Genomic DNA, 19,911 nt, shown 5'->3' with positions numbered 1-19,911 from the left:
TTAAATGAAATGTAGCAAGAATAAAATAGCTGAAGTGATAATTTATTGAGCACTCACTTTATGCCAGACACTGTTCTAAGTGCTTTACAAATCTTGACTCAATTCTTTTGACAATCCTGTGAGGAATGTGCTGTTTTCATTTTCATTTGCAGTAAAGGAAAATGAGATTTAGAGAAGTGGAATAACTTGTCTCTGCTAACTTGCATAGCTAGTAAAAGGCAGAGTCCTGGGCAATCTGTTTTAGATTTTAATAACCGCTCCACCACTGATTACCTGTAATACACAGGTACTCAGTGTTGAACCAGACGATTTTAGAGGGCATCATCTAGAAAAAATCTATAGTTAGCAAATAACGACAATAAAGGTATGCCATATGTGTGTAGTTACTATATAATATTATATATGTATGTGTATAGATAAACTTTTTACATATACAGTAGCATATACAGTACTGTACACCTAGTATATATACAATAGATGTATGTGTATGTATGTGTGTGTGTGTACTATACTGTTGCTCTTTCATTTCCTTTATTATTTAATGGCAGATAAGATACATCCAAATTCAACTTCTGACCTTTAGAGTGTGAAGAGCATATAAAATTTAAATGTTACCCTTTTTTTTTTTTGCATGAGCAGGCACCGGGAATCGAAACTGGGTCTCCAGCGTGGCAGGTGAGAACTCTGCCTGCTGGACCACCCTGGCCCACCCATGTTACCAATTTTTATGCTTTAATAATTGCTTCCAAATAATTCCTGATGCCAATAGCCATTCTATCTGATGAACTGAAATTCTGGGGCCAGGAGCTTTAGAATTACATCTTATAAAAGGATGAGGAAATCAGTCTCTTTACCATTAAGTAAAATCAATTTTGTTGAGATGTTTTCCTGGAGAATAGCCAGCTAATTGTCATGTCCACCAAATTTAGGGCCATCATTATTGCAGTTTTTAAGGTTGTCAGTGCTCTTTAGTAGTTATACCAAGCGATTGATGAAAGAAATTAGATGGAACAATTCAAATCAGTTAGTTGGACTGCTTCTTAGAAGTTCCTATGAAGAGTGATTTAGTCAAAAATAAAGATTAACATAAGGTTTTGTAATCAGTGGTTTTATGCATTCATCCTGTGTTGCTGGCTTTGGCATGTTCATTTCCTGTTCATTATTTGAAATGGTCTATATTATTTTTAAGAGCAATTTTAATATCCACTATTTCTCCCTTATAAGATGATTGGTTGGTTAAATGTCTTTTCTCCTCAGGATCTTATTGCATCTTTTTTATGTGCATTTATTGCTTTAAAATGCCTTTAGCTAGTAAATTGTGATCAGTTTCAATCTTACTGAAATCAATTACAAGATAATTTTTAAAAGTTCTAGGGCTAAAAGAATTTTGACTTCTATGAAGATCATATTCATTGCCATAGTACTTTTTAAAGATATAATAAAATATATCTCTTATTGGTTTGAATATAAAATCATGCTCCAACTATTATATATAGGAAATTCAAGCTCTATAAACATAGGAAAGAGCATTGTTTTTCAAAGAATAAAAAGTTCCTATTTTTAAAAAATTGTGTTTATATATATAAAGCACAAAATTTGCCATTTTAACCATTTTGATTGTACAATTCAGTGGCCTTCCTTACTTCTACAGTGTTGTGCTACCACAACCACCTTCCATTATTAAAACTTTTTCATCAGCCTGATAAGCAATGACTTCTCATTTACCTCCTCAGTCCCCCCACATCGCTGGTAATCTCTAATCTGCTCTCTGTTTCTATGAGTTTGCTTATTCTAGATATTTCATGTAAGTGGAATCATACAGTATTTGGCCTTTTGTGTCTGGCTTATTTTGCTTAGCATGAAGTTTTCACGAAAGAGCCCCTAATTTCAGTTTGTTCTCAAATGATCATCACTACCATCTGGAAACATTATCAAAATAGAATTTTTCATACCTCTATATAATTAAGAATGACTCAATTCTGATATTTGCTTTGCTTTCAAGAGGTGACTTTTTTTTAAGGGGCATAGAAATTTAGTCATTTATATAGTACTAGAAACTGATCCTCTTTCCCCTTCTTGTTTCATCTAGATTATAGTTCTCAGTATTGATTTATGTCCTTCATACTTAAAAAGGAGTTGAGGCAGTGGTATTTTATGTCTAATTCTGTTGAGAATTATAGTAGGAGATTTAAAATAAAATATTAGTCTTACTTGGCACACTGTGTTATCAGCAAGTATTTTCAATTGGTGTTCTCAAGGTAAAATTAAGTAAACTTTAACTCTGTTGATTTTGCAATTTGTTGGTCAAACTATTTAAAAAAACAAATAATGAGAAAGGCAGACACCAAAGACTGGTTAAAATGAGGATCTGCTTTACATTTTTCATTTTGTATCTGTCTTCCATTAGCACAACTAAATAAGAGTTTTAAAAAAATTGAAGTGAAATATTTTACATCTTTATTCAATGTTCATAATCATAATCTTATTTTGCTGTCTTCTATCTTAAAATATTTGAAATATTCTTTAAATACTATTTTTTTTCCTTAGAAGAAATACACATTCGAGGATCCTGTCTTTTAATACACCAAAATTGGATAGCTTTCCAGCTCCTTGCTTAGATTTTAGTGGATTTTCATGGTAGTCCTTGAAATTGAACCAGGTAATATAGAGATATGATTTTAGTTAATAGACCCATCTGCTGTATTGTGAAGCCACCACAGTTTTTTCATCCTTTATTAACTGTCTTGAATGCAGACCCAGTAGCTCTGTGACATTTGCAGCAGCACTGTGACATCATAAACCCCATCTTAAGGGAACCTAGCTACAGATTAGAGCTAGTCTACTAGGTGCTAATCAAATGCTGTGTTACAACATTGTGAGGTTTTCCCAGTTTTAAGTGTCATTATTAGGATTTTTTTTTTTAATTGCAAAGCCAAGTAAGGTTGCCAATTACATCATCTTAGGTCAATTCTTCAGATTAACAATTGTTGATAGTGGGGTTTTCAGTGGATGTGGTGGCATCAGCATAATCTATGTTTCAGACATCCTATAGAAGAGGACTATTCTTCAGGGGATCTGGAAAAAAAGGTAAATTATGTTTACTATGAATTAATTGTATACACTTTTAAAGTAGAGAAAAAAATTACAAAATATAAAATTCATCCATTCAGTGTTTTTAATTTAATTTTTGGTCATCTGCTCACTTGATTATTGGATGTGATTAATATACTCTTAGATCTTCCAGTGACTTTCTCCCTTTCTTTGTTTAGACTTTTTACTCAAAACTTCCCTTTGAGAAGCTCTTGACAAGCATATCTTAGTCTTACTCCACATCCTGCTCAAACCCTGCCCCCATCACTCTAGTCCCTTACCCAGCTTTCCTTTTTTTTTTTTAGAACTGAGCACCACCCCAAATTATGTGTTTTTTTCTTCACCTATTTTTTTGTCCCTCTCTGATCTAGGAGGGCAGAGATTTTTCTTGTTCACTGCTCTTTCTCCACTGTCTAGACTGGCCCACAGGATGGGCATCCAGTAAATTATTTATAGAGTGAATAAAGTAATGAGTTCAATTCATAAATATGACTTGTTTCCATGAGATTTTTGCTTTTATAAATAAAAAGTCTCAGAACGAAGATTTGATATTTATAATACAGATTTCTCTTCTCTATTTGTTCCTGTAATAGGCATATTTTAGTTCAAATGCACTTGTTTGTCTTCAGTAAGAGTGGTATCTTTTAGGAAGATACTAATTCTTGAGTTAATTCTTCTCTGTTTCCAGAGCTTTAGAGCCTGTTCTAATTTACTAGCCACCTGAAAGCAGTATACCAGAAATAGAACAGCTTTTTTTTTTAATTAGTTAAAAAACAAATTAACTAACGTAACATTTAGAAATCATTCCATTCTACATATGCAATCAGTAATTCTTAATATCATCACATAGATGTATGATCATCATTTCTTAGTACATTTGCATCGATTTAGAAAAAGAAATAGCAAGACAACAGAAAAAGAAATAAAATGATACTATAGAAAAAAATACAAAAAATATATATAAACAAACAAACAAACAAACAAAAAAGACTATAGCTCAGATGCAGCTTCATTCAGTGTTTTAACATCATTACAATTAGGTAGTATTGTGCTGTCCATTTTTGAGTTTTTGTATCTAGTCCTGTTGTATAGTCTGTATCCCTTCAGCTCCAATTACCCATTATCTTACCCTGTTTCTAACTCCTGATGGTCTCTGTTACCAATGACATATTCCAAGTTTATTTTCTAATGTCGGTTCACATCAGTGGGACCATACAGTACTTGTCCTTTAGTTTTTGACTAGTCTCACTCAGCATAATGTTCTCTAGGTCCATCCATGTTATTACATCTTTCATAAGTTTATTCTGTCTTAAAGCTGCATAATATTCCATCATATGTATATACCACAGTTTGTTTAGCCATTCGTCTGTTGATGGACATTTTGGCTGTTTCCATCTCTTTGCAATTATAAATAATGCTGCTATAAACATTGGTGTGCAAATGTCCATTTGTGTCTTTGCCCTTAAGTCCTTTGAGTAGATAACTAGCAATGGTATTGCTGGGTCGTATGGCAATTCTATATTCAGCTTTTTGAGGAACCGCCAAACTGCCTTCCACAGTGGTTGCACCATTTGACATTCCCACCAACAGTGGATAAGTGTGCCTCTTTCTCCGCATCCTCTCCAGCACTTGTCATTTTCTGTTTTGTTGATAATGGCCATTCTGGTGGGTGTGAGATAATATCTCATTGTGGTTTTGATTTGCATTTCTCTAATGGCCAGGGACATTGAGCATCTCTTCATGTGCCTTTTGGCCATATGTATTTCCTCTTCTGAGAGGTGTCTGTTCAAGTCTTTTTCCCATTTTGTAATTGGGTTGGCTGTCTTTATGTTGCTGAGTTGAACAATCTCTTTATAAATTCTGGATACTAGACCTTTATCTGATATGTCGTTTCCAAATATTGATTCCCATTGTGTAGGCTGTCTTTCTACTTTCTTGATGAAGTTCTTTGATGCACAAAAGTGTTTAATTTTGAGGCGTTCCCATTTATTTCTTTCTTTCTTCAGTGCTCTTGCTTTAGGTTTAAGGTCCGTAAAACTGCCTCCAACTTTAAGTTTCATAAGATATCTCCCTACATTTTCCTCTGACTGTTTTATGGTCTTAGACGTAATGTTTAGATCTTTAATCCATTTTGAGTTAACTTTTGTATAGGGTGTGAGATATGGGTCCTCTTTCATTCTTTTGCATATGGATATCCAGTTCTCTAGGCACCATTTATTGAAGAGACTGTTCTGTCCCAGGTGAGTTGGCTTGACTGCCTTATCAAAGATCAAATGTCCATAGATGAGAGGGTCTATATCTGAGCACTCTATTCGATTCCATTGATCGATATATCTATCTTTATGCCAATACCATGCTGTTTTGACCACTGTGGCTTCATAATATGCCTTAAAGTCCAGCAGCGTGAGACCTCTAGCTTCGTTTTTTTTCAAGATACTTTTAGCAATTTGGGGCACCCTGCCCTTCCAGATAAATTTGCCTATTGGTTTTTCTATTTCTGAAAAATAAGTTGTTGGGATTTTGATTGGTATTGCATTGAATCTGTAAATCAATTTAGGTAGGATTGACATCTTAACTATATTTAGTCTTCCAATCCATGAACACGGTATGCCCTTCCATCTATTTAGGTCTTCTGTGATTTCTTTTAACAGTTTCTTGTAGTTTTGTTTGTATAGGTCTTTTGTCTCTTTAGTTAAATTTATTCCTAAGTATTTTATTCTTTTAGTTGCAATTGTAAATGGTATTCGTTTCTTGATTTCCCCCTCAGCTTGTTCATTGCTAGTGTATAGAAATGCTACAGATTTTTGAATGTTGATCTTGTAACCTGCTACTTTGCTGTACTCATTTATTAGCTCTAGTAGTTTTGTTGTGGATTTTTCCGGGTTATTATTGATTTCCAACTTCATTCCTTTATGATCCGAGAAGGTGTCGTGTATGATTTCAATCTTTTTAAATTTGTTGAGACTTGCTTTATGACCCAGCATATGGTCTATCTTTGAGAATGATCCATGAGCACTTGAGAAAAAGGTATATCCTGCTCTTGTGGGGTGTAATGTCCTATAAATGTCTGTTAAGTCTAGCTCATTTATTGTAATATTCAAATTCTCTGTTTCTTTATTGATCCTCTGTCTAGATGTTCTGTCCATTGATGAGAGTGGCGAATTGAAGTCTCCAACTATTATGGTAGATGTGTCTATTTCCCTTTTCAGTGATTGCAGTGTATTCCTCACGTATTTTGGGGCATTCTGATTCGGTGCATAAATATTTATGATTGTTATGTCTTCTTGTTTAATTGTTCCTTTTATTAGTAGATAGTATCCTTCTTTGTCTCTTTTAACTGTTTTACATTTGAAGTCTAATTTGTTGGATATTAGTATAGCTACTCCTGCTCTTGTCTGGTTGTTATTTGCATGAAATATCTTTTCCCAACCTTTCACTTTCAACCTGTGTTTATCTTTGGGTCTCAGATGTGTTTTCTGTAGACAGCATATAGAAGGATCCTGTTTTTTAATCCATTCTGCCAGTCTATGTCTTTTGTTTGGGGAATTCAGTCCATTAACATTTAGTGTTATTACCGTTTGGGTAATACTTTCCTCTACCATTTTGCCTTTTGTATTATATATATCATATCTGATTTTCCTTCTTGCTACACTCTTCTCCATACCTCTCTCTTCTGTCTTTTCGTATCTGACTCTAGCGCTCCCTTTAGTATTTCTTGCAGAGCTGGTCTCTTGGTCACAAATTCTCTCAGTGACTTTTTGTCTGAAAATGTTTTAATTTCTCCCTCATTTTTGAAGGACAATTTTGCTGGCTATAGAAGTCTTGGTTGGCAGTTTTTCTGTTTTAGTAATTTAAATATATCATCCCACTGTCTTCTAGCTTCCATGGTTTCTGCTGAGAAATCTACACATAGTCTTATTGGGTTTCCCTTGTATGTGATGGATTGTTTTTCTCTTGCTGCTTTCAAGATCCTCTCTTTCTCTTTGACCTCTGACATTCTAACTAGTAAGTGTCTTGGAGAACGCCTATTTGGGTCTATTCTCTTTGGGGTGCGCTGCACTTCTTGGATCTGTAATTTTAGGTCTTTCATAAGAGTTGGGAAATTTTCAGTGATAATTTCTTCCATTAGTTTTTCTCTTCCTTTTCCCTTCTCTTCTCCTTCTGGGACACCCACAACACGTATATTTGTGCACTTCATATTATCATTCAATTCCCTGAGCCCCTACTCAAATTGTTCCATTCTTTTCCCTATAGTTTCTGTTTCTTTTTGGATTTCAGATGTTCCATCCTCCAGTTCACTAATTCTAGCCTCTGTCTCTTTAAATCTACCATTGTAGGTTTCCATTGTTTTTTTCATCTCTTCTACTGTGTCTTTCAATCCCATAAGTTCTGTGATTTGTTTTTTCAGACTTTCCATTTCTTCTTTTTGTTCATCCCATGCCTTCTTCATGTCCTCCCTCAATTTATTGATTTGGTTTTTGAAGAGGTTTTCCATTTCTGTTCGTGTATTCAGAATTAGTTGTCTCAGCTCCTGTATCTCATTTGAGCTATTGGTTTGTTCCTTTGACTGGGCCATATCTTCAATTTTCCTGGTGTGATTTGTTATTTTTTGCTGGCGTCTGGGCATTTAATCATATTTCCCTGAGTGTGGGACCCAGCAGGTTGAAAGACTTTCCTGTGCAGTCTCTGGGCTCTGTTTTTCTTATCCTGCCCAGTATGTGGTGCTTGTCTGTCTGTGGGTCCCACCAGTAAAAGATGTTGTGGCCCCTTTAACTTTGGAAGACTCTCGCTGCTGGGTGTGTGGTGGAGACAGAGGAAAGGTTGTAGGTTGGTTTTAATGGCTTCAAATTGTGAAGTCCTGGGATCTGAATTCCTTGAGAGAGGGATTCCACCTGAGTTGCGTTTCCCCCCTCCCGCGGGGAAGGTTTAGGTGGTAGAGAGCCCTGAAAGCAGCCTGTTTCTGCGTTCGGGGCAGTTGCAACCTGTGTAATCCCAGCGCTGAGCCCAGAGGCAACAGAGCCTCCGTAGAAACAGCCGCAGAAGGCTCTGTTTTGCCCCCTTTCCTCTTTTTCAGTTAGCCCAATCGGCGACTTCCGCCTTGATCAGTTTTGCCTGAGCTGAGGGCCTATTTTTAGTAGTCAGAAGTTGTTCATTAATGCCACTATTGCTGTTAGGTTGGGCTCAGTCTTTACTACTGTTGGAGACTCTTTCCTTTCCCTCCGGGAAGTCACCTGTGGGGGAGGGTCGCCAGCCGCCGCGGCTTGGGGAACCGCCGATCCAAAGCTCTCAGCCGGCCCGGGAAGCTGCACGTAGGGGAGGGGCACCGGCTGCCGCGGCTTGGGGAACCGCCAATCCAAAGCTCCCAGCCGACCCGGGAAGCCGTGTGTGGGAGGGCTGCCGTGGCTTGGGGAACCGCCAATCCGAGGTTCCCAGCTGGCCCGGGAAGCCACGTGTGTGAAGGGGCTCCGGTCGCCGGCCACCGTGGCTTGGGGAACCGCCGATCCAAAGCTCCCAGCCGGCCTGGGAAGGAGGGAGGGAGGGGCTCCGGCCGCCAGCCGCTGCGGCCCAGGGAAGCGCCCGCCTCTCGGGGACCTCACCACAGCAGAGTCTCTTAGCCGGTCCAGCCATTCCAGAATGGGGTACACTGTGGGTCTGGTCTCTGTCGTGGTTCCGGGAGCTGTTCTGTACTGTTTCTAGTTCTTTAGTAGTTGTTCTGGAGGAGGAACTAAGACCCGCGTGCCTTACTAAGCCACCATCTTCTCCGGAACCTCCAGAACAGCTTTTAAAAGGGTGAATTTAATAAGTTGCTAGTTTGCAATTCTAAAGCTGTGAAATTGTCCCAATTAAAGCAAGTCTATAGAAATGTCCAATCTAAGGCATCCAGGGAAAGATACCTTGATTCAAGAAGGCCAATGAAGTTCAGCATTTCTCTCTCAAGTGGAAAGGCACATGCTGAACAAGGCATCTGCTAGCTTCCTCTCCAGGCCTCGTTTCATAAAGCTCCCCCAGGGTGTTCTCCTTTACCTCCAGAGGTCGCTGGATGGTGGACTCTGTCTCTCTTGGAATCTCTTGGCTTTCTCTCTTGTGGGTCTGTCATTGTTCTCTGCTCTCTCAGAATCTCAAGGCTTTTCCAAAAATGCTTCCTCTTTTAAAGGATTCCAGTAAAGTAATCAAGACCCACCTGGAATGGGTGGAGACATGTCTCCACCTAATCAAGTTTAATACCTATACTTGGTTGAGTCACACCTACATTGAGATAATCTAATTAAAGTTTCTAACATACAGTACTGAACAGGGATTAGAAGAAACGGCTGTCTTTGCAAAAAGGGATTAGGACTAAAACATGGCTTTTAGAGGGTATATCAATCCTTTCAAACTGGCACAGAGCCTTGTTTGTACCTTATGAATATAGTGGTTATCATACTCTTTATAGATTGCTCTTTGTCAGGATTGCTGAGATCTGTATTTCCTGTTGGAGCACAAGCCCAAACATCACTCCCATAATTCTCCTTGCCTTTTAAACATTTCTGCTCAGTTCCCTTCCTTTGTCCTACCATTGCTTTAAATCTGCTTGTCTAAACAATCCATCACTTTACTCAAAAAGATGTTTATTCATTGCCCCATTTTTTCCTTGGGGGCCACCATGCATGTTCTTCTACACCATCTGTGTGTCCCAAATCCTCTGTACCCTGGTCGCTTGTCAGTTTTGGCAAAATCATTAAGAATAAAGAATGCCTAATAGTTCTTTAGATCTATGGGATTTATTTAATAGATAATCTGAATTCTAATTGCAGGGTATGTCATTTTTGCAAATTCTTAGCCTTTTCTTCAGCAGTTTAATGAAAGAGCTGTCTCATAGGCTTTTGCCCTGTCCGCAGTTTGGACACATAGACTTTTCACTGTGATTACAGAATCCATATACTCATTTCCAGAATCCTGGGAATATAGTTTTGTATTAGTGGTTACAGCCCCCTTTCCACAGCAGGTATTCTCAGCATTTTGATAGGGCTGCTGTTTAATAATTTAAAATCCCGATAGTTCATTTGAAAGTTAGGTAAAGCAAATCGAACCATGATTCATACTTATCAAAAGCCTATGAATGTTTCTTGAATTATTTTTAAATTCTTCAAAATATATCTGATTTCTTTGAACCAGGGTTTTTTTCCCCACATGAAGTGCATGGGATCACCACCTGCCATCTCAATCCACAGGTCCAGTTTGTAAGAATGCTTAGTACTCTTGGGTTTTTCCTCCTACAGTTTCAGGTTCATTCTCGTCAGGTATCTTACTCTATTTGTTAAAAATGTAAACTGTTGAGGGGGTGCAAGGTTAGTTCAATGATAGAATTATCTGCCTGCCATGGGGGAGACCCAGTTTCTATTGCCAGTCCATGCACTTCCCAGACAAACAAAGAAACAAAAACAAACACACACACAAAAGCTCTACAAATAGTGCTGCAATTAGGGGATACTCACGGAAAAAGAATGAAATGTGACCCCCACCATATAGCATACAAAAAAAAGTAAACTATTGCGAGCCACTTAGTATCTGACAAAGTATTTCAGAAAGCTCATTAATTCTAAAATGAAAAACGCTTGATTTGAGGAAATGCAATGTCTTAAAATTTTCTTATCATCCAGCCATATGATTGCATTAAAAGGGGTGGGGAGAGGAATGGAAAGAAAAAACAAGGCTCCATATCCCCCTTTTCTCCAGGTAGTCTGTGCACATGGAGGTCGGTAAAGGCAAGTGCAGTGCAGCCTTGCATCCTCCAGCGAGTGAGGTCATGGATCTGATGGTAAAGTTCATAGCCCACTCTCTTGACATGATGTAATGGAAGTTCGGCAAGCATGTCTGCTCTTTTGTATTGAAATCTTTATTGGAGCTTTTATTTTCCTTTTGTTTTATGTTCTCAATCTCTGACATAAGAACAGAGAGCTTGTCAAGGCTAGTGTGTATGGTTGTGTTAGCTGTGCTGCTGTAGTGGTACTAAAATTATAGCCTGCCTAAGCATTCTGTTCTTTTAGCTATGAGCCAGGGTGCAGGGGCTCCAGCACAGTTTTTAAAATGTGGTCCACAGAGCAATGGGGGAGATCCTGTCACCTTTTCAGGAGCTATTCTTGTAGTAATGCTGAGAAACAAAACTATTTTTGTAATAATGCCAAGATGTTATTTCTTTTTCACTGTATTGACATTTGCACTGATGGTGAAGAAGCAAGGGGAGGGGTGTGCATAACACCCTAGCACAAATCAAGTCAGTGGCACCAAACCACACTAGTACTAATACAGTAATGACTGTATTCTTCATTTTCATGCACTTTGGGTTGAAAAATAAAATGACAGTTTCAATTAAGAATCTCCTGATGAAGCAGTAAAAATGATCAAATGTATTCTATGTCAACCTTGAGTACATGTCATTTTAATATTCTGTGTAATGAAATGGGAACTGTGCAGAAAACACTACTGCATATTTCTTGAGGAAAAGCACTTTCATTATTGTTTGAGGAGTAAGATAAATTACCTGTTTTTTTTTTTCATAGAACATCATCTTTCTTGAGAACAGCCAGATGATGGCTATTAGATTTGTGTTCAGAAGACATTTTCTCAAAAATGAATGAAGTGAGCCTGTCACTTTAAGATCAACTGTTGGTATTTATTGCCAATGAGAATATTCAACTGTTTAAGCAAAATTTTGAATTTTGGAAAACCTGCATCTTCTACCCAGTGTGAATTTGACAGCTCCTCAACACTTGTAGATTTTTCGGATGAGATTTATGGTGATTTTAATGAATGTGATTTTCTGATAGTATAGCAATAAATGCTTCAGCATTTGGAAAATCTGTTTAACTTGGTGAGCCAGTATTTTCAAATGACTATTGCATGATGCTACAAAATCTTACATGGGTAAAAATGCCATCCAAAGAGTGAGATGGAACAATGGATTTTAATGTAACCAAAAGTGACAAATTAGACATAGCAACTAACCTTTAGGAAACTGTTACTTGTGGAGTTTTGGCATAGTATCAAAGAAGAATATTCACATTTTCTTGGAAAAGCTGTTAAAACATTCCTCTCTTTTCCAACCGCGTATCTGTGTGAGGCTCAGATTTTCTTCACATTCAACTAAAACAACACATTGTACCAGATTCAGGGCAGAAATAGGTATTAGAATCTAGCTATCTTCAGTTAAGCCAGACATTTAAAAAATTTGTAAAAATATAACAATCCCTCCCTTCTCTAAGTGTTTTGGAAAATATAATTTTTCATAAAATGTTATGTTAGCATGAAATGTGTTCATTATTGCCATTCTTAAATATTTTTAAGATTTTAATATTAATCTTATTTTAAACATTTCTCAGTTTTAATTTCTAATTCGGTAAATATCAGTAAGTATAATCATTGGTACACTCAACCTGGCTTGTACTGGCTTGTGTGAGCCAAATTTGTGCATCTTTTTCCAACATTGCATTCCATGTTATGTTGGTAGCTTGATATCAGTCATAGCAGGAGTATATACATCACAGAAATCAGTAAAAGCTGCAAATCTTCTCTAAGAGCTGGTTGTTAAACATTTACTAGCACCACCCCCATCCCCACTAGGCATAACCCACATAAACAAAAGCTCTTTGTGAGATGTGTAATAATTTTTAAGAACATAAAAGTCTCCTGAGACTAAAAAGCTTGAGAATTAGTTATGTGGAGAAAGGAGTGACTTTTGGTAATTGGTCCACACAGACGAGGGTATCTTTTTGTAATGCTCAGAGTTGCCTTGGGTGCTAAGAATATTTGTAGAATAAATCCTTCTAATGTTTTAAAATCTGTGTTGTTAAATTGATGGGGATGGCTTTTCTAGGGTGGCCTTTTTCTTTTACCCTACACTCTAAGGTGGACCATAATTTTCCAAAGGTAGGCGGGCTGGATTTGCCTCTTGGGCTGCACATTGAGTGTTTCAGCCCTAGTTTTTCATTTTCCGGACAACTTTTATCCAGGCTTAAGTTAAGGCTGGGCTGAGTTTTGGCTTCTACACAAAGCCTTTTGTTCATTCTGGTCCACACTGGTTTTTCTGTTCTGTTCTCCTATGGGGCTTAAGGCCAATACAATTGAGCAATTAGTTCTGTGCTGTTTGGTGTGCTGTTATTGTTTCGTAGGCCTCAATTTTACCAATACTACTTTCTACCTTAGTGCACCAAGGACAATCAAAACATAGGTATTCTTGCTTGGATAAAATATGTTTTTACTTTAGAATTGCCTGAGAAGTTTGCTTTCTAAGGGAATGATATTGTAAGTAAATCTTTTAATTACTTGTTTTAACCTAGTTTTTCATCGTTCTTTTAAAGTATTCATGTAAGTAGATTGGAAATCATTGGTATTCCTTAAAGTGAGGTCACACACACAGGCTTCCTTTAGAAATTGCTTAAGATCCTGTGGTTCTACTTATCATTCGTGAAAGAAACTGGTGGCTTATTTCATTTCCAAAGTCTTTGTTTTGAGTAAGTCGTAATGAAACGAAGGCTAAAACCTTTGCAAAATGAGGCAGTGTTTCTAGGATTACACTGGCCTATAGGACAGAGTTGTTTACTAATTAGACAACTCGGCAGGTTTTGAGTCAGGGGAGTGGAGGTATGGTGTGTGCATTTTGGCTGGTAAGGATCTCTGTTGAAAGCACCCGAGGCAGCTGGGAGTTGGCTATGCTTGCCTACTTTCTACTCCAGCTAAAGTGATGGTTCTGGTCCTCTCTCTGGGTGTCCGAGCTAAAAGAGAGAAAAAGTGTGAGAAAACCACACCAACTGCAGATCATGAGCTTTCCCTGCTTCAGAGACACTAAGAGCATCATGGACTTGGAATGTCTTTGGCTTGTTCCTGTTTTGTGGTTATGGGTACATTAAAGTAGCTTTTTTTTTCCTTTTGGTCAGTAGAGAGACAAGGCATCAGTTTGCATCTAGAGTAATATGTGAATATTCATTTGCCAAATATTTCATCATATTTAAGTTCTGTCTCCAATCTCTCAAGTACACTTGAAGTTAAAAATAAGTTAGGGTAGTTTATGCTCTGGCCTAAAAAAGGCTTCACTGTTAATAGTCGTGAGCTCGTAGTGAGGTAGTTTAACTGCCTTAGAACGCTGTGCTTGGGGCATTCTCAGCCACCGAAGCATGGGAACCGAAAATGAGGAGCATGGGTTCTTTAATATCTGTCACATCAGAGAATGACTGTTCTAGGACGGTGACCATCTCCTAATGGTAAGTACCCCAGGTGTACTCGGCATTACTTAGAAGTAGGAAAAAGAAAAGAAAAATAGACCATCATACTAGTGAATGATATTTCTCAAAACAAAACAACAACAAAAAAGGCCCAGACATAATCCTCAACGATGATCATTTTTGCAGGTTTCTGTAGCTGGATCAGGCACCGGAAGAGGCTCCCCAGCTGTAACTCTAGTGCAGTTACCTTCGGGGCAAACTGTACATGTCCAGGGAGTAATTCAGACACCACAGCCATCGGTTATTCAGTCACCACAAATACAAACTGTTCAGGTTAGCCTCCTTGCTGGATGATTTGCTTTGACTTCCTGAGCCTTTTTTTCCCTTTGACTAATTTCTTCTGTTTATCATCTTTTTCTGTGTGTAGCTTTTATGCTTAAATCTTTTTATTAGACAGCTAGAGGGATTTCTCTTTTATGTATGAAGTACATTGTGTCCTGCTAGATATATAAACCTGACTTAAGACTTGCAGTTTTGTTGTAAGTTCTTAATTTGCAGAAAAATTGCCAAATGACACTTCATTTCTTCAAGTGTTACTCTTTGTTCAAACTCAGGTTTACTTAGCAAAGCTCTCCAGTGGTGCCTAAAATGTTTTGAGGCTCTTTTGAGGACAGTAAACACAGTAATATAAAGATTATAGAGCTGATGCTGATTTCATGAATACTCAGATTAGTAGGTAAATGGAAACTTGTCTACTTGTAATTCAGCATAGGTAATACTTAAAAAATAATGTATCATTGTCATCTTGATGTTATGTCTTATACTCCTCCCAGATTAAAACTTCATTTTTGTAGCTGTAATAATTATTGTGGTTGTGATCCGTAGAAATACTTTATTATTATTATCAAGGTTCATCAATCCTTAACATTTCCTGAAGCTAATATTTTTTTGCATCAGCAGAGGTAAATGATTAAGTATGTCTTCTTAAATTATGCATTTTTAAAAATACACTTTTCTTGTTTACCAGGTGTATTTCTGTTCCTTTCTTAGGTCACTTTGTTACTGCCCTTTAAATGAAATTATTTGAACCCAATTGATGACTGAAAAACTATGAGGAAAACAGAGATGTGCCTACTTAGTCATTTTGTCCTTTTCTTGCATGTTTGAGTAGCTTATTGCAGAGTAAGGATGAGAGTTGCAACATTATATTTAAAGTGATACATTTATAGGCATTAAAACTTTGGTTACCTTTTGGTCACAGGTTTCTTTTCCTGTGTTGCTCAAAACTATAAGAATAATTTTCATCATGGTCTCTTTCTTTTTAACTGTGAGGGCCCTTGATTCCCCAAAGTTTCTCTTTCTGACCTAATTATAAATCAAGATAATCTTTCCACTGACCTTTTTGTTTTTATGTTGATTTCTGCTTAATTTTAAACTGGGTAGCAGATATGTCTGCTTAGTTTTAACTTGGCTGGTATTGTAGAAAAGTATTGTCTTTAATAAGTAGGCTCCTTTTGTTTTGTTTTTTGTTAAACGAATGGCTTAATTATCTTTGTAGAGATAGGTGCTGATGGAACTTGTCTTAAAATTTGTACCTTTTGGGCAGTAGGCGAGTCAATTTCTGCATGAACTTGAGTTTTCTCTTCAAAATGGGTAAAACAAAGCCTACCTCCCCTAGAGGAGTGGGTATGATTATATGAAAGATGTTTGAAAACCTAGTGTAAAGTCACACATATTTCGTAGCTTTGATTCTATTCATTTTGTGAGTGTGTTTAAGTGTGAGATGTCCATGACCAAAAAAACTCACATGGTTTTTTCATACTGTGTTGGTGAACATATATACACATCAGTGCTTTGGGAATGACTTATATCCTTTATATCATTGTTGATATTTTAATGAGCTCTCTTAAATGTGTTCAAAACAAATTCTCATATAATTGTAATTTTAAGTAAAGTGTTTTCTGTAAACTACCCTAGGCCTTCAGAGTTAAATTGCTGAAAATATTAACCGAGAACAGTAATGTGATAGAAATTATTTTACTTTTCTTTCTTCAGTTATCATGTTATTGCATTTAATATTGCTTGACTTGAAAAGTGAAATCATGGTTAAACTCTGATTTTGCTTTTAAGGAGAAATTCCTTATTTTATGTTTAAGCCCTGCCACCATCAAGCCCCAACCTGTTCCTCATAGCATAAATCCTAACTGTAATCAGGCTTCCTTCCTTACTTGTTTACCTCTTGAAATATTTTTTTTTCTCCTTTGGACTTATCTAATGCTAATGTGAAGACCTAGCTCAAGTCAGCTGTGGTATCATGAAGAGAACAGTAAAATAGCGATTAGGAAGCTGAGGTGCTTTTTTCTGCCTCTGCCACTCATTCAACCACTTCCTGCTGGGTTTGTGGGAGCTCTTTCAGGTTTAGGATCTCAGAGCTTCTGCATCTGATGTTTAGTCCTTTCCTGTGAAGCCTCACCTGGCCTCCCAACACTCTTTCTTTGCACTTCTGTAGTATTTATTATCTGTACTATTCATTTCCACACTCCGTCACACACTTGTTTCACGACTTAAATGTTCAGAACTGTGCTTCTTTACCAAAAGCAGATTTGGGCTCCTTTGGTCCTGGTCCCCTGTTTTATAACTTGGTAGATTCCACAGCCCCTGGCTTTGAACTACACACGTAGACCCATAACTGCCATTTGTGGAATGAGGGAGAGCCCTTATTTTATGATACATTTTAGAAACTCTTGTATTATAGGTAGCAACAATTGCAGAGACAGATGAGTCTGCAGAATCAGAAGGTGTAATTGATTCTCATAAACGTAGAGAAATCCTTTCACGAAGACCCTCTTATAGGTAAGTTAAGTTTCCTATGGTCCATGATTACTTTTTCCAAAAAGATTGACTAATTATACATCAAACCTATTTTTCCATTATAGCTTTTGTTATACATCTCTTAATTGTTTTTATTCTTAAATTGTATTTTAGAAAAATACTGAATGAACTTTCCTCTGATGTGCCTGGTGTTTCCAAGATTGAAGAAGAAAAATCTGAGGAAGAAGGAACACCCCCAAACATCGCTACCATGGCAGTCCCGAGTAGCATATATCAGACTAGCACGGGGCAATACAGTATGTATGCTACCATACGATATGGTACAGTTCTGGCATTAAGCCTTCTGTAGTTACATTGAAACAACTTGGATTTTGGCATTAAATTATTCGATTTAAAACTGCATCATCAATACCAAAATGTGTTTCATAGAATGAAAATATATATGAAGCGAGTGAGAGACTTGTATTGGCAGCTATCATATGCTTTTTTTTTTTTTTTCTGCATGGGCAGGCTCCGGGAATTGAACCCGGGTCTCTGACATGGCAGGCAAGAACTCTGCCACTGAGCCACCGTTGCACTGTTTGTCATATACAATAAAAAATTTTATTACTGAATATAGAAGAAAAAATTGGGGTAGAAGTTAACAAGAGAGAGTTTTTCCTATTTTAATTACTATATGCACCTCTAGTAAAATTTAAAACTTAACTGTTTTCTGTTGTCCTTATGGCGCACACAAACATGATGTCAATGTCTGTAATTCACTCATGTTGGCTTTTGTTATCAGCTGCATGCTATAATTACTAATTTAAAGAGGTACATTTGTGTTTTAAAATTATGTTTTAAATGTTATTCTGTTTTCACTACTCAATACTGTGTTAATTTGTGCTGCAGTTTTATTTAAAAGACCATGGAAAAATGTTTTATTTTTTAAAACTATAGCAATTGGACAGATCATTTTATTTGAAATTCTAAGCATCAGAAGTCTTAAATAAACAGATACATTCACATTTAGTCTTGTGCATTTTAATGGATTGTTAATTCTGTGCTTTTTGCTTTAATTAAAGCACCAGTCCTTTCCAAAATAAAGAACAAATTTAATACATAAAAACATGTTAGTAAAAGAGGATCGTTAAAAAGAAAAGAAAAGGGTGGGGGAAATGACAGAAAAAGAACAAAAGTTTATAAAAACAGATAGTGTCTTAGGTGCTGAGATATTTATGATACTATATATTGTGTTGGTCCAAATAAGGTGCTAAGAGATCAGATATATTTTCTGTTTTTCATTTAAAATATAATAACACTTGAAAAAAACCTTATCATAATTTAAGAACTGGTTATTAAAGCAAGCTGAAATTGTCCTTGATATATGTGGCCTTTCCTAGTTAAACTCATTAGATTTTTAGGGTTTCTCTTGCAGTGGTTGTATTTTTGCATTATTAAAGTAATTCTCCTTCCAGCATCCTGGTTCTTCGGGTAGCTCCTACCATGACACTTGGCGGAATTGGGATATAATTTATCCTCAGACTCTTTATGGTGCCAGGTAGACGTGTCCAAAGTCAGCATTAGGAAAATAAAACTCCTCCCACTGTCAGTAAGAATTGGGAATTATCACTGTCACTTCTTTTTTATGACTTCTCTGATTTATATGCTTTTTTGTCTAACCAACTGGGAATATGAGGTGGGAGTTGAAGAACTGAAACTCAGAGCTTGCTAGCTGGTGTGCTGAATGTGGCAAACAGGTTCCATGTGTGCTGAGCCCCTCATCCCCTCAGTTCCCAGAGCTGCTGGAGTCTCCTGGCTGGTCAGCTCTGGTCTTGAGCACCTTCATTTTGTGTACATGATATGTATCCATCTTATCATTTTCTGTTTGCATCATGACAGGGAAAAGGTTGGAATTCACTGCTGATGTAATGCTAAGGCATCTTAAAGTTTGGAGATGATCTAAGAAACTCTCATCTTAACATTTTTCTGGGATAATCCTAATACTGCTTAATAATTCTGATGGAAGCAGCTAACCCTTTCCATGGTGAAGCAGAAGGAGAAAGGTGTAGGTTTATTTGCCCAGATTATTGGCTAAAAAAATTGAAATCATGAAAACATATTGGGTTGAGAGAATATCGAAGCTGGAGCCAGTGGGGTCAGAACTCTGAGCCTGATGGTTCAGAGACTAGCTTCTGGTCCTAGTCCTGCCACTCGATAACTCAGTGATGGGGTAGAAAGCTTTATCTTCACATCTCTTTGAGGTGGGACTAATACCAAATTGCCAAACCTCTTGAGGTTTGGAGATAAAGGGTAAAAGTGAGGGACAAAAAGCACATGCTTCTGTTAAAAACGAGACAGAGAAATTTATTAGTTATGACAGAGTCTCATGCACTATCATTAAACTTTTCCATCCCGCCAGCTTCATCACCCTTGTTCCTTGGTACACTTGGAGCAGGGACTGGGCTTTAAACCTCTCTGTGTTTTGCCAGGGCTTGGGGTTGCTGGGAGGTGGGGATGGAGTCAGGAGCCCTGACTGACATCTAGAAAAATGAATCCTTAGAAGTTAGACATGTATCTGTTTGCCACAAAGTGGCCAGGGGCTTTCTTTTACCTAGGAGTCATAGTTTGGACCAATACAGTATGTACCTGGCAGTTATCTTCTCACCATGAGAAGCTGTGGTGGTTTTCTGTGTACAGTCTGCAGATAAATATTGCCATTTATTGATTCATACAAAGCACTTTCAAGACTGATGTCTTTGTTACAAATGCATTTCTGGGATACTTAGTAACCTTTGTTTATGTAGATAAT

At 37.2% G+C, this 19,911-nt stretch overlaps 1 protein-coding gene across 22 annotated transcripts in view; it reads left to right on the top strand.

The window, feature by feature from the left end:
• The window catches only part of CREM (cAMP responsive element modulator), an 85,513-nt gene that overhangs the window by 41,483 nt on the left and 24,119 nt on the right, over positions 1 to 19,911 (top strand). For 10 of the 22 annotated variants that reach the window (XM_077151977.1, XM_077151942.1, XM_077151953.1 and 7 more), the window contains 3 exons: positions 14,475 to 14,621; positions 17,044 to 17,141; positions 17,274 to 17,416. In XM_077151977.1, the coding sequence (XP_077008092.1) occupies positions 14,475 to 14,621; positions 17,044 to 17,141; positions 17,274 to 17,416 (388 nt within the window). Of the gene's footprint in view, positions 1 to 2,795; positions 3,088 to 14,197; positions 14,328 to 14,474; positions 14,622 to 17,043; positions 17,142 to 17,273; positions 17,417 to 19,911 lie in introns of those variants that run through there. The other 12 variants (XM_077151985.1, XM_077151972.1, XM_077151961.1 and 9 more) reach the window with 7 other exon arrangements.

This window comes from Tamandua tetradactyla, chromosome 1 (genome assembly GCF_023851605.1).
Source record: "Tamandua tetradactyla isolate mTamTet1 chromosome 1, mTamTet1.pri, whole genome shotgun sequence".
Lineage (NCBI taxonomy): Eukaryota > Metazoa > Chordata > Mammalia > Pilosa > Myrmecophagidae > Tamandua > Tamandua tetradactyla.
This window is presented reverse-complemented; position numbering and strand designations above follow the sequence as displayed.